This window comes from Piliocolobus tephrosceles, chromosome 7 (genome assembly GCF_002776525.5).
Source record: "Piliocolobus tephrosceles isolate RC106 chromosome 7, ASM277652v3, whole genome shotgun sequence".
NCBI lineage: Eukaryota > Metazoa > Chordata > Mammalia > Primates > Cercopithecidae > Piliocolobus > Piliocolobus tephrosceles.
In genome coordinates this window covers 113,012,825-113,025,930 of record NC_045440.1, presented here as the reverse complement: position 1 = coordinate 113,025,930, position 13,106 = coordinate 113,012,825, and the positions used below count along the sequence as shown (strand labels likewise).

The 13,106-nt window shown below is 36.8% G+C and overlaps 1 protein-coding gene across 1 annotated transcript in view; it reads left to right on the top strand.

Moving 5' to 3' along the window:
* SYBU (syntabulin) overlaps positions 1 to 13,106 on the top strand; it is a 69,823-nt gene that overhangs the window by 13,960 nt on the left and 42,757 nt on the right. Inside the window, exon 3 of the mRNA XM_023224932.1 lies at positions 11,097 to 11,294. Within this exon, the coding sequence (XP_023080700.1) occupies positions 11,097 to 11,294 (198 nt within the window). The remainder of the gene's footprint in view (positions 1 to 11,096; positions 11,295 to 13,106) is intronic.

Here is a 13,106-nt window from a genome sequence, read left to right as displayed (position 1 = left end):
AGTCACCTTGTTGGCCTCTTCTCCTGTCCTCCCCAAGGGCTTGTATCCAGGCCTGTGTCTTTCAAAGTCTCACCTGAAGGGTGGTGATGCTCCAGACTTCCCCCGTGGGTCCCAGGCTCACTTATCCAAGTGCCTACTTGATATCTCCAAGGTCATGTTTAATTTGTGTCTCAAATGTAACATAGCAAAACCAGAATTCTTGATTTCACCCCCACACACTCATAAACGCATTTTTCTCCAATTCAGAAATAACTGCCATGTACCTACTTGTTTAGGAAAAAAACCTAGAAGACATTCTTAATCCTTTCCCATTTTCATTACTATAAATAAATGCTTTCAATTATTTTTCCAAATTTACCTCAAACATATCTACTTTTCTCAATTTTCACTACTACCACTTGAGTCAGGCCACTGTTACCTCTCATTTCTACTATGGTAGTGGCCTCCAAATGGGTTTATTTGCTTCGCTCCTTTCATTCTTAAAGGAGCCATGCAACATAGTGGTTAACAAAGAGGCTCTGATGTTAGCTTGTCTGGATTCATACTACAACTCTGTCACTTACTGATTATAAGCTTGGGCAGGTGGCATAAACACCAGTGCTAGTTTTGTATGACCCCTGCCAATCAGGATGACAACAGTGCCTATCTCGGAGGGATATTAGATTAAGTTAGTTAAGACGTGTTAGTTAAGAACAGTGTTTAGAAGTGAAGTAAAGTGTTTAGAACAGTGCTTGGTAGTTAATAGGCACCTAGTAAATATTAGCTAGATATATTATCACTGATTCAGTCTGTTCTCCATTATAAGCACAGGTTAAATTTTTGTTATCTCATGCGTAGTGCACACTGCAGTTTCTGTTGCACTTCCGATGAAAGTCAAGATTCCTGACCTAAAATTCTTCACTACTTGGGCTGCTGCATCCCTTTGCCCTCATCATCATTTTCTCCCCACCTCTCTTCCTCTTTTTGGTTTCCTTAATGCACCATATTCCTGCCTATCTCAGAGCTTTTTGTACTTATTCTCTGTACCTGGAATTCTTTTCCTTGTTTTTTCTGCCTTTTGTGTCATTATTTCCTTCTCATTTTTTGGTTTAGGGTCAAATGACCTCTTCAGGAGCCTTGTATGACAATACATGTAATGAAGTAGCTTTCCACCTCCCACCTAGTCTACACAATATCATCGGGTATACTTCATTAACAGTAAATCCCAAATATCTTTTTTTTTTTTTTTTGAGATGGATGTCACTCTGTCTCCCAGACTGCAGTGCAGTGGCATGACCTCAGCTCACTGCAGCCTTGACCTCCTGGGTTTGAGAAGTCCTCCCACTTCAGTCTCCTGCGCAGCTTGGACTGTAGACATGACCAGCTAACTTTAAATTTTTATTTTTATTTTTTTTTTTTATTTTTTTTTGTAGATATGAGGGTCTCTGGCTGGGTGCAATGGCTCATGCTTATAATCCCAGGACTTTGAAAGGCCAAGGTGGAAGGATCACTTAAGCCCAGGAGTTGGAGACCAGCCTGGGCAACATAGTGAGATCCCATTTACAAAAAAAGAAAAAGAAAAAGAAAAAATTACCTGGCTGTTGTGGCACACACCTTTGGTCCCAGTTACATGGGAGCCTAAGGTGGGAGAATAACCTGAGCCCAGAAGATGGGGGCTACAATGAGCCCTGATCGCTACACTCCAGCGTGGGTGACAGACTGAGACCCTGTCTCAGAAAAAAAAAAAAAAAAATAAGAGATGCGGTTTCCCTGCATTTCTCAGGCTGATCTCAAAGTCCTCCCACTGTGGCCTCCCAAAGTGCTGGGATTACAGGCATGAGCTATCACTACCTCACCTGGCCCCAAAATATCTTTTTATGTATGTTTTTTAACTTATTAACTGTTTCTCCTCATCACTAGAATGTGAACTTGTTAAGAATAAGGATCTTAGTGTCTCACTCAGCATTACCTCCCTAATATCTGGAACAATACCTGACACATGTAGGGAATCAATAATTATTTGTAGAAAAAAATAAGTGGAGATGTATACACTTCAACATCAGCCACTGGTTAGTGACATGTTGTATAATACTGAAGCAGATTTTAGAGCTCTGTAGATCTCTGAGTTCTCACTACAAAAAGATGCTAAAATTGGGTGAAGGAATAGAAAATCAAGGTTTGCTATTGAAAACCTGGAATTCAAAATTATCAAAATGGCACACATTTTATATGGCTACACGTGTTGAGGCACGAATACTGGCAACAACTAGAAAGAGTTTCTTGCCTCCAATTTCTGTGGGCTGTTTATTATGGGATGAGTTCTTTCTAACAGCTTCCTTTGTCTGTTTTTAATTTGGGCATTCCCAGAATTGCTGATGTTTCCTCTTGGAACAAACATAAGTTTAAAACTTTAGAAAACAGCTAGCTTATGGTGGTGAGCAAACAGGCACTTTGTCAGACAAACCTGACTTTGAATCCTGAGTCAATTGCCCAGCAGCTCTGGGCCCACGAAATTTTTAACCTCTCTGAGCCTCCCCATTTTCCAACAGTAACATATTATTAAAATTATATGATAATAATTAATGTGTTTGCCACATGATAGGTACTTAATAAATGTTAGTCTTCTTGCCTTATAAATGCACTGAAAGGTTTGCGATAAGAATTTCACATGGTTTATATTTATCATGAGTTTAAGTTGTGACATTTTATCTATCTCCATTAAACTATCTTCAAAAATGCCAGTATCTGGAGCAATAAGCATGATAAGAGCTATGTTAGCATCTGACACATGGTAGATATTCAATAAATATTTGTTGAATGGATGAATAAGCAGTCAGTAAATGCTTCCATTGTTCATGAGAATCAACTAGATTTCCATATAGTTTAAAATAATGTTTCTTTAAACTAGCAATAACTTCCCCCCCCAAAAAAAAATTATACAACTGAACATCGAACAGAATCAAACCATAAGTGAATATTTCAAGACATTAGGGCACAAAATCATATTTTCCTCCATTGATGTTATTTTTAAGTGTCTTCTGGAATTGTTTAGTTCAACATTTTTGAAAGCCAGTGGGCTCTGAGATCTACATTCAAAAAGGAGCCTGCAGTTTTAGAGATGCTTCTTGGACTTTGAAGAAATATTTTATTAATAGTTGTAATTTTTAGAACTTGGTGTTTTATTCTTACCTGTAATTGGTGTAAGAAGATTATTTTTGAGACTGGGTCTTACTCGGACACCCAGGCTGGAGTGCAGTGGTGCAATTGTGGCTCACTGCAACCTCCTCTGGGACTACAGGTATGCACCACTATGCCCAGCTAATTTTTGTATTTTTTGTAGAGACTAGGTTTCACCATGTTTCCTAGGCTGGTCTCAAACTCCTGGATTCAAGCGATCTGCCGGCCTCAGCTAGAAGATTTTAATAGGGACTTGGTCATCATAATTGCCACCAAATGTGTTTGATGGCACTGGTTTTTAGGCATTTTTGTTTAATTATCAGGAAAGTTTATGATACTCACATGCACACTTTGGGCCATCCAATATTTTGAAATATATAAATGAATTATGCAAAAAGTATTTATTGCTTTCAAATTTTCATCATAAAAGCATTGCAAAGTAATGTGGTAGACTTCCTTAAAATTACAATATTAATAATAAAGTTAGCATCTAACCCTCATACCACATTTTAAAATGGATTCCAGATAGATTTAATTTAAATGAAAGTGAAACTATAAATATCTAGGAGAAAGTATAGGCAAGTATTTAATTGATCTTTAAATAATAAAAGAACACTCTAAGCATAAAAGTATTGGAAGAAATCACAAAGAAACGTATGGAGAGATTTGACAGAATACAGCAAGGTTTGAATGTCAAAAACATTATAAAGTCAAAAGCAAACAATATACAGTGAAATATGACAAAGGGTTGATGCTTTTAATATATAAAGAGTTCTTACAGATTGGTAAGAAAACCTGAACATCCAAACAGAAAAATTATCAAGGATTTGAACAATTCATAGAATAAATGTAAAAGGTCAATGAACATACAAAGACATTGAGCTTCACAAACAATTAAATACATGTAAATTAAGACATCAAAATTTTATTTTTAATTAACTTAAAAAATGAAAAGCAAATAATATTTAGTATCGGCAGGTATTTAATAAGTGGAGTATGTTCATACAATAAGAGGAATATAAGTTGTCTCAAACTTCTTGGAAGCTTTAGTAATTGCATTAGACATACATTTTATGAGCTCATCAAAGATTTGACCAAGGATGTATCTATAAAATGTGTAGTAAAGCAATTTTAATAATAGTGAGAAAAATTAAAACAAACTAATACTTCCTACAGGAAGCATTGGTCTTTAAAAATGCAGTGTTTGGCTGGGACCAGTGACTCACACCTGTAATCCCAGCATTTTGGGAGCCACGGTGGGAGGACCACTTAAGTTCAGGAGTTTGAGACCAGCCTGTCCAACAAAGCAAGATTCTCTCTCTTAAAAAAATATATAAATAAAAATAAGCTGAACACAGTGACCTGAGCCTTTAGTCCCAGCTACTGGGGAGGTTGAGGTGGAATAATCGCATGAGCCAGGAATTGGAGTCTGCAGTGAGATATGATTGTTCCACTGCACTCCAGCCTGGGCAACAGAGTGAGACTCTGTCTGAAAATAAACAAACACATTTTAAAAGTGATGTTTATGTCTATTTTAAATCAGTACTCCTTTAAGATAATGTCTTCCAGAAATCAAATAAAATATTTTGAAACTTTTAAAAAGCATACTCAAAAACAGAGAGAACAGTGCAGTGAACTCTCATGTGCTTATTACCCACTTATCTAGATCAAATGGTAGCAGGATATTTCTGTATTTGTTATGTCTCTCTTTTCTCTGTGGAAGCATTTTAAAGCAAATCTCCAGACATAATGTCATTTCTTGTCTACCAACATACCTCAGCATCATAACTTTTTTTTTAAAAAAAAAGCACATTTTCTTACATAATCACAGTGCCCTTTTACTTTCTTACATGATTAACGTAATTCCTTGGTATGACAGAGAATGATGAAATATCCCAGATTTTCTCAAAAGTGCCTATTTGCTTCCCTGTGGTATCATTTAACCCAGAAGTCAACAAACTTTTTCTGTAAAGGGCCAGATAGCAAATATTTTTGATTTAATTGGCTAGATAGCCTCTGTTGCAATTATTCAACTCTCTGCCATTGTAGTCTTGAAAGCCACCATAGACAATATATAAAGGATTGGGCATGGCTGTGTTCCAATAACAATTTATTTACAAAAACAGGCAGTGGACCAAATTTGCCCTGCAGGCTGCAGTTTGCCAATCTCTAATTTAACTCATTATTCTGTTTTCTATATATTTCATAAGGTGAACATTAGTAGCTTTAAAGCCTTGATTGGATTTGGGGGCAATTGTGTGTTTGTGTGTGTCAAGAATTCTTCATAGGGAGTGCTGCATGCCTCATCTCACATCCCATCAAAGGGGTTTTCTCACTGTTGGTGATGGGAAGAAGACTCAATGGGTACATTTGGGTAAGGCCTGATCCCTCCACTGTAAGCTTTCTATTAGACTTTGTCTAATGGTTTTATCTATTACAGTTGTTGCCTAAATCAATTATTTCATTCGAGGTTGCAGAATAGCAACTTTATATTTCTGTTATTCCATCTGCTTTCATTAACCAGAATGCTTTTGTAAGGACAAACTTTCCAATAACAATGAACGATTTCAGTTCTCCTGAGATACAGTTTATATAGGAACACTTTTTACAATAAAAATATATGCTAATTCTTTCCTTGTAATTGCCAATTTTCAATATAAAGAATTGGTCCTTGGATCATTTCCATTGATTTCCAGGGATTTGGGCATTTTGGGGGTGAAAGGGGCCTTTCTCTATCTCTGTAATGTGTTTTTTATATGACCACGAACTCAGATTTTTTTTATGTATTCAGTGATTATCAGTCATTTGAATTTATTGTTCTTTTTGGTACTCAAATTATTTCATTGTTGACCAATGGGGCCTCCTTTGCGTTGGTTCCCGTTAGTCTTTAATAGCTTCTTTCTTTCTAGCCTAGCAAGTTCCAGGGAGAAATTTTCGATGACAGATAATGAAACTGTCTAAAATATATGTTGAAAATTTGATAAAACAAAAAGCAAACAGAAAATATTTTTCTGGGTAACACAATTATAGGAGAATAGTGTGTCTTTATTTTATTCTTTACTTCTTTATACTCTTCTGCACTTCAAATTTCACACAATGAGAATTATTGGTTTTATAATGAAAAAGTTAAGCTAAAATTTTAACAACCTCAACAGATTTAATTTAATTTAGCAAGTACATTTAAAATGAGATTCAAAGTATTTTTAAAGTACTTAGGCACATATTTTTCAGAATTATAAGTAATTGCATAATTATTAACTATATCCTATATTTCAAAGACCTTGTAATGTAAAGGGAGAGGAAATACAGATTTTTAACATCATTTTTTAACAACATCTAGGCTACAAAATTGTAATAGTTGCTGGTTTTTCCCATCTATCTTTATAGAACTTAGCATGTTTTTTACTTTCTTGATGACAATTTGGAAACGATTCCATTCCACAGGCATATATTTTTAACAGTACTTTAGAGAGCCCACAACCTCTGAGGTTCCTGGATCTGTAAGTAGTCTTTCTACTACCCTTAATCCTGTGTGTTCACCAATTTTAAGCAAATGAACAAGAACAACAACAAAAGAACCAATTTCTAATAAAATCAAGGAGGACATGTAAATTAGTCTCCTTTACTTAGAAGGTGATCATTTAGATGTGGCCTTGAGGAGGGTAATGTTTACCTGAGTTCCACCAGAGGCTATGCGGGACCCGTCTAAGGAGGATTTAAAATAGCAGCCCCTGGAAGGAAATTGCCCCATATTTTCAAATGGATCACACTGTATAAAGCATGTAAAGTGGTCCCATATTTTTTAAGTAAAGTTCTACTTACCTTGAATAATGGAGAAAGAAATGTAAAAACTCAACTCTGTAAGAGGGGTGTGCATGTGTGTGTGCGCGTGCGCACACATGCCTGTGATGTAAATTCTTCTCTAATAGACCAACAGTCTTCTACATCTTCCTCCCTAAAACCTTGGAGCAAAGCTTCCCTATGGCAAAACCAGACTAAAGTGTTCATAGTTTTGCCAGCCATTCTTCTGGAAATTTGAAACATCCTGCACTTTGGGGACAGATTATTCAGTATTTCTGCAGTTTCCTGCCTAGAAAGAGTTATCTCACATTAGAAATCTTATATCATTCATATAAAGAAATCTATAATTTCTTTATACTAACATAACTTATAAAAGCTAAAATTATAAATCTCTCTTTATAAATCTGTAGATTGTACAGGAAAATTCAGCAGTCAGGTAGCAGCAGGAAACAGAAGACACATTCACATAGTATAACTGAAGCAGGTTTAATAAATAAATCTCTTTAATGTGTGCTTGGTCCACATGTAGTTTAGTATGGTAAGATTAGATATAAACAACCAAAGAACATCAGCTTGGCTTTACTATTCTTAGAATCTCAGAGTAAATGTGGCCAGGCACGCTGCCTCACACCTATAATCCCAGCACTTTGAGAGGCTGAGGCAGGTGGATCACTTGAGGCAAGGAGTTCAAGACCAGCCTGGCCAACATGAAGAAACCGCATCTCTACTAAAAATATAAAAATTAGCTGAGTGTGGTGGCACACGCTTGTAATCCCAGCTACTCAGGAGGCTGAGGCAGGAGAATCACTTGAACCGAGGAGGTGGAAGCTGCAGTGAGCCAAGATCACACCACTGTACTCCAGCCTAGTCAACAGAGTGAGACTGTCTTAAAAAAACCAGATAGATAGATAGATGATAGATAGATAGATAGATAGATAGATAGATAGATAGATAGATAGATAGATAGAATAGATAGCTAGGTGGTAGATAGATACTCAAATTATTTCATTGTTTAATGAAGCAGAAGTCATTTAAGTCTTGAAAAAAAATCTCAGATAAATTGGAACTAAGAATATTTTTCATAGAATTTTGAAAAGGAGTGTTATCTTCATTTGAACTGCTGGTCAGCTTGCAACTGGCCATGAAGAGGAAGAAAGGAGGAGGGAGAGCAGAGAAGGAGCCCTAAACAAGACTTGTAAAGATAACTTCTTCCGTGTTGCACAAAGAAAAATACCTCAGATTACTCCCTAGCACATGAAGCCCTGTGCCTTTGCTGGGGTCTTACTTCACATAGTTCAAGTGTGCCCTCTGTAGTAGGAAAATTCATGGCCCTGCCCTTTCTGAAACTAGATTCCTTCGTTAGTGTCGGGTGCACAAAACAGGCAAATGCCCCAGGCTTCTCGCATAACCCACAGATTTTCTTGGATATGGATTAACTTTATCAGACTTGCCAGTTTACAAGAACTGTGCATTGTGAGTGACATGTACCCAGATCCTTTTGGCTTATTTATAAACTCCACCAGGATGGGGCCTGGGTACAGTGCCTGTGGGCTGGCTCAGTGCCAGGACTTGATACATATTCATTTAACCAATGGAAGACCATGTCTTATATTCCTATTATTCCACCCTACATACACCATATGAACATAAGAGTAGTAAGTTAAGAGATTTTTTGTAGTAATTTAAATCCTGTAAGATGGATCCAAAGTTCAGGATTTATTTAGGTTTTAATCTTCTCCTTCCCTGCTTCTGGAGATCCTGACTGTAAATACTGATGACAGGTGAGGTATCACACACCAGGGTAAAAATTGCTACTACCTCTTCCACACTGCCACCACTGTAAATAATTTCAGTCCTCAAATTTTAACCAGACCCCAGCACTTAATCCTTGAAAGGACTAGCACTGAAAACATGGTGCACACACATTCTTTCTCATTTAACTGCAGAAAATGTAATAGAACCGAAGGTACAATTTTGACAGCATTTCTCAATGCTGGAAATTGTTTAATTTTATCCCTGTGAGTCTGAGAGTTTTCAGGAAAACTGAGTTTTTTAGGGTAGACACTCTGAAGCATAGATTTTTATTTTGTGGGGACATCTCTCTTTCAAAAGAAGTGATTTATGGAACTGATTCATAAGGAAATAATGTTAAAGACAACAGGGAATGTTGAATGATTAGATTTCATTCATTTATCTGCTTTGGGATAGGAATTAAGAAAGGCTCTCCTGAGACGTTGTGCAGATCTGTTGTGCCTTGTAAAATTGCTGGAATCTGTGTCTGAGTAATTAACAGCTTTGCACCTTTAAAAAGGAGCTCAAATATCTTTGGATTGAAGCCTGGGGTGTGTGAGTGTAAGGGAAAGGCAAGGGCAGTGAATGATGAAAGAACTGAGCAACAGCCACCAAGAAGGGTTCTCATTACCCTGTCATTCAGGGCCAGAGTTTCTTCAGGAGTTCAGGAAGAATGCAGCATGTTTAAAAGAGCCCAAAGACTGCAGGCATGAGCAGCACACTGAAAACCATTCACTTCCAGAAACAGACCACAGAGGTCCTGTATTTGCTAATACACCGAAAAGTCAAAACACTATTATCAAGAGAAATAAGTCATTTTATTAGTGCCAAGTTCACTCTGTTCCAGAAATTGGGATATTTTGTAATTGAAAAATGAAATAAAGTCCAAAAAATGAAGTAATGGTAATTCTTTCTTTAGATGGATTCTAGCAATCAGCATGTTTTATTCAGGCCTAATTCTGTTTCTATCTTTATTCAAGCTGTAGAGTTTTAAGATAGCCGTTGGTAGATGGCATGTTATTTTAGCTCCCTTAATATTCACACGATGTCTGAAAAGTTATTAGTACTAAATGTCTTTATTTGTTGTTTTGTCTAATGAGTTACTAAAGTAATCCTGGCATCAAAACATCTTCATCTAATAAAGATTGTTTAGTAATGTAAATTTACCACTAACTGATCAGTTTGAGTAGATGTGCTTTTAAGTAATATTGATTTGACTTTGAGGTCCAATTCAGTTCTGCTCATTAAAATACAAATGAATTAACCAACCATCATAAGTACTTTAATAAATATGGAAAGCATTTCTAGGAGTCAGCAGTATGACTTTCCTGTTTCAATAATAAGCATCTACACAGGTCACTTCCTATCATGCATATTAACTTCATATAATCACCCTGGTAATAATCTGTTACTTGAAAGTTAGAGGAACGTTTCTAATCTGAATATCATTTTCATCTTACCAGTTTACTCCAGACAGCAATATATCTGATTTAGGTACTTTGGGTTGTGTGTGTATGATAAAACAGGATCACTTCACTCTGCTTCTTTGAACCCTGAAGTCAGATGACTTATCTTTCAAACTCTGTTAACCAACTGATGGGTCAAGTGATCCAAAACTGGATGTGGTCAATAATATTCAAGTAACTTTATCTTCCAGACATAAACTCTGAAGAGTTCACCCTAAAGATCCTAGTTGTTCTGGTGAACCTCTTATTGCTAAACACTTCCCAAAATCTATGGACACATATGACCCAAAAACACACTATATAAAGTGTTGAAACAGATATGACTTTATGTTTGACAAAATGAGTGTCACAGAAATATTTGTGTCAAAAAGCTTACAAGGGGGTGGGCGTGGTGGCTCATACTTGTAATGCCAGCACTTTGGGAGGCCGAGGCAGGTGGATCGCTTGAGGCCAGGAGTTTGAGACCAGCCTGGCCAACATGGTGAAACCCTGTCTGTACTAAAATACACACAAAAAAATACCCGGGCCTAGTGGCATACATCTGTAATCCCAGCTACTTAGGAGGCTGAGGCACAAGAATTGCTTGAACCTGGGATGCAGAGGTTGCAATGAACTGAGATCGCACCACTGCACTTCAGCCTGGGTGACACAGCGAGACTGTCTGGGAAAAAAAAAAAAAGGTTTTGCATGAAAATATGGAAAAATGAAGGAGCGTCATGAAGGGAGAGTCCCCACAGCAGTTAACCTGGGCTTCATAAGCAGAGTGGATGTGTGCGAGAGCGTGTGTGTGTGTGTGTGTGTGTGTGGCGCACCGCATGGCTTCTCATCACCATCATTGATTTCCTCCTCATCAATTAACACCTATTGATTCCTGTCTTCTAGATGACACAGGCTGTCCTAGCAGCCAGTCAGTGTCTCCTGTGAAGACACCCTCAGATACTGGAAACAGCCCCATTGGCTTTTGCCCTGGAAGTGATGAAGACTTCACCAGAAAGAAATGCACGATTGGAATGGTTGGTGAAGGAAGCATTCAGTCCTCTCGATATAAGAAGGAATCAAAGTCAGGCCTTGTGAAACCAGGTCAGTGAACTTACTTGCCATGCTTTCATCAGAACAATGTGATGGGAGAAGTTTCACGTTGGAAACTAGACACCTGTATATCGAGTTGGGGATCACTAATACTGCATCCCGCATCCAAAGCATCATTTTGAAAGGAGGCAGGGTAGAAAGCGGACTATTGTCTGAAATGGTTTTTAATAACCGAGTAACTGTAGTGACCTATAGTGACATGTGTATTCATTATAAAGGGTTTTTTTAATAAAAAGAAACAAAAGTTGAAGAAATATAAGCTAGGTGTTTTAACAAACATTTAAACTATATGAGCAATTCTGGATTCAACTATACTAAGCAATTAGTTAGTACTATCATAAGTGACTACAAACTGTGAAGAGAACAGGTTATCTCGATGCAAATCTCTGTAGAACTGGGCATTATCTTGATGCAAATATGTAGAGCTGGGCATACTTGCTAACTTAGTTATGGTCTTTTCTTTTAGAGATTTAAATATGAATATGATATGTATATACACACATAAATGTTCAATAATTACAAAATATTAGAAGCTATAAGATGAAATGAAGGTCATTACTGCAGTGAATGAAATGCCAGCAGCATCAGAAAAGGTCAATTCTCAGAATCTGTACTGTGTAAATGAATACTTTTTGTCTCAGAAATATACATGCAGTAAATAAACAAAGATAGTTTTAGAGAAGCTGAAGTGATAACTTTAAAGTAAAAGGATGTGTTCATCGTCATTGGGAGGTACCCTCTATATTGCATTATTCTCTTTAACGGTCACAGTTATGCTATCTGTATTTACGAGCTGAAAAGACAGATTACTGGCTTGCATGAGTCCTCGTTTCTTACGTTTGTCTTCTAAATTTGTTTGTTTTTTTTTTGTTGTTGTTGTTGTTTTTTTTTTTTTTTTGGTGCTGATGTTATTGTGCAAGGAGCTACAGATGGTTTATTTTGATGGGGCAGAGGCCTGGCCCTGTGTCCTCTTCCATAGGATGCTAACATCTCTTTCTGCTTCTGTTCTTCCTGAGTCGTTGATGTACGCAATACATCATAATGAATTATTCTTCATCTTGCTTTTGTCAACCAAAGATTAGGTCTTTTTGTCACCAAGGAAAACTTAAACTGTGAAAAAGAAATCCTCTGCTTCCTAGTGGTGCCTGATAAACGTTAGTCGTAATGAATTCGTTAATAGTCTCCCACTTTGGAATAACATGTAAAAGAAAAGGAATGCTACACAATGAAGAAGGAAAGACAGCCTATAAATGAGAAAGATGGGGATGATACAAAGGGTGTTGAGTACCCTTGATATTTAAGAAAGAGACAGTGAGTTAAAGAATGTCATGAAATTTTAGTCAATAAATAAAACAATTACCTTGTGTACCCAAGGGCCAGGACTGTCTCCCTTAGCTCAACTGCCTTTTTGAAAAATTGAGATATGATTCATATACCATAAAACTCACCCTATAAAGTGTACTATTTAATAGTTTTTAGTCTATTCAAACTGTTGTGCAAACATCACCATTTACTAATTCTAAAAAGTTTGTATCACTCCCAAAAAGAAACCCCAAGTCCATCAGCACTCTGTTCCCCCTTTCCCCAGTCCCTGAAAAGCACTAACCTACTCTCTGTCTCTATTTGCCGATTGTCAACATCTCAAACAAATGGAATTATACAATATGTGGGCTTTTGTACATGGCTTCTTTCCCTTAGAATAATGTTTACAATGTTCACCCATGTAGTGTGCATCAGTACTTCATACGTTTTTATTTTATTTTATTTTATTTTATTTTATTTTATTTTATTTTATTTTATTTT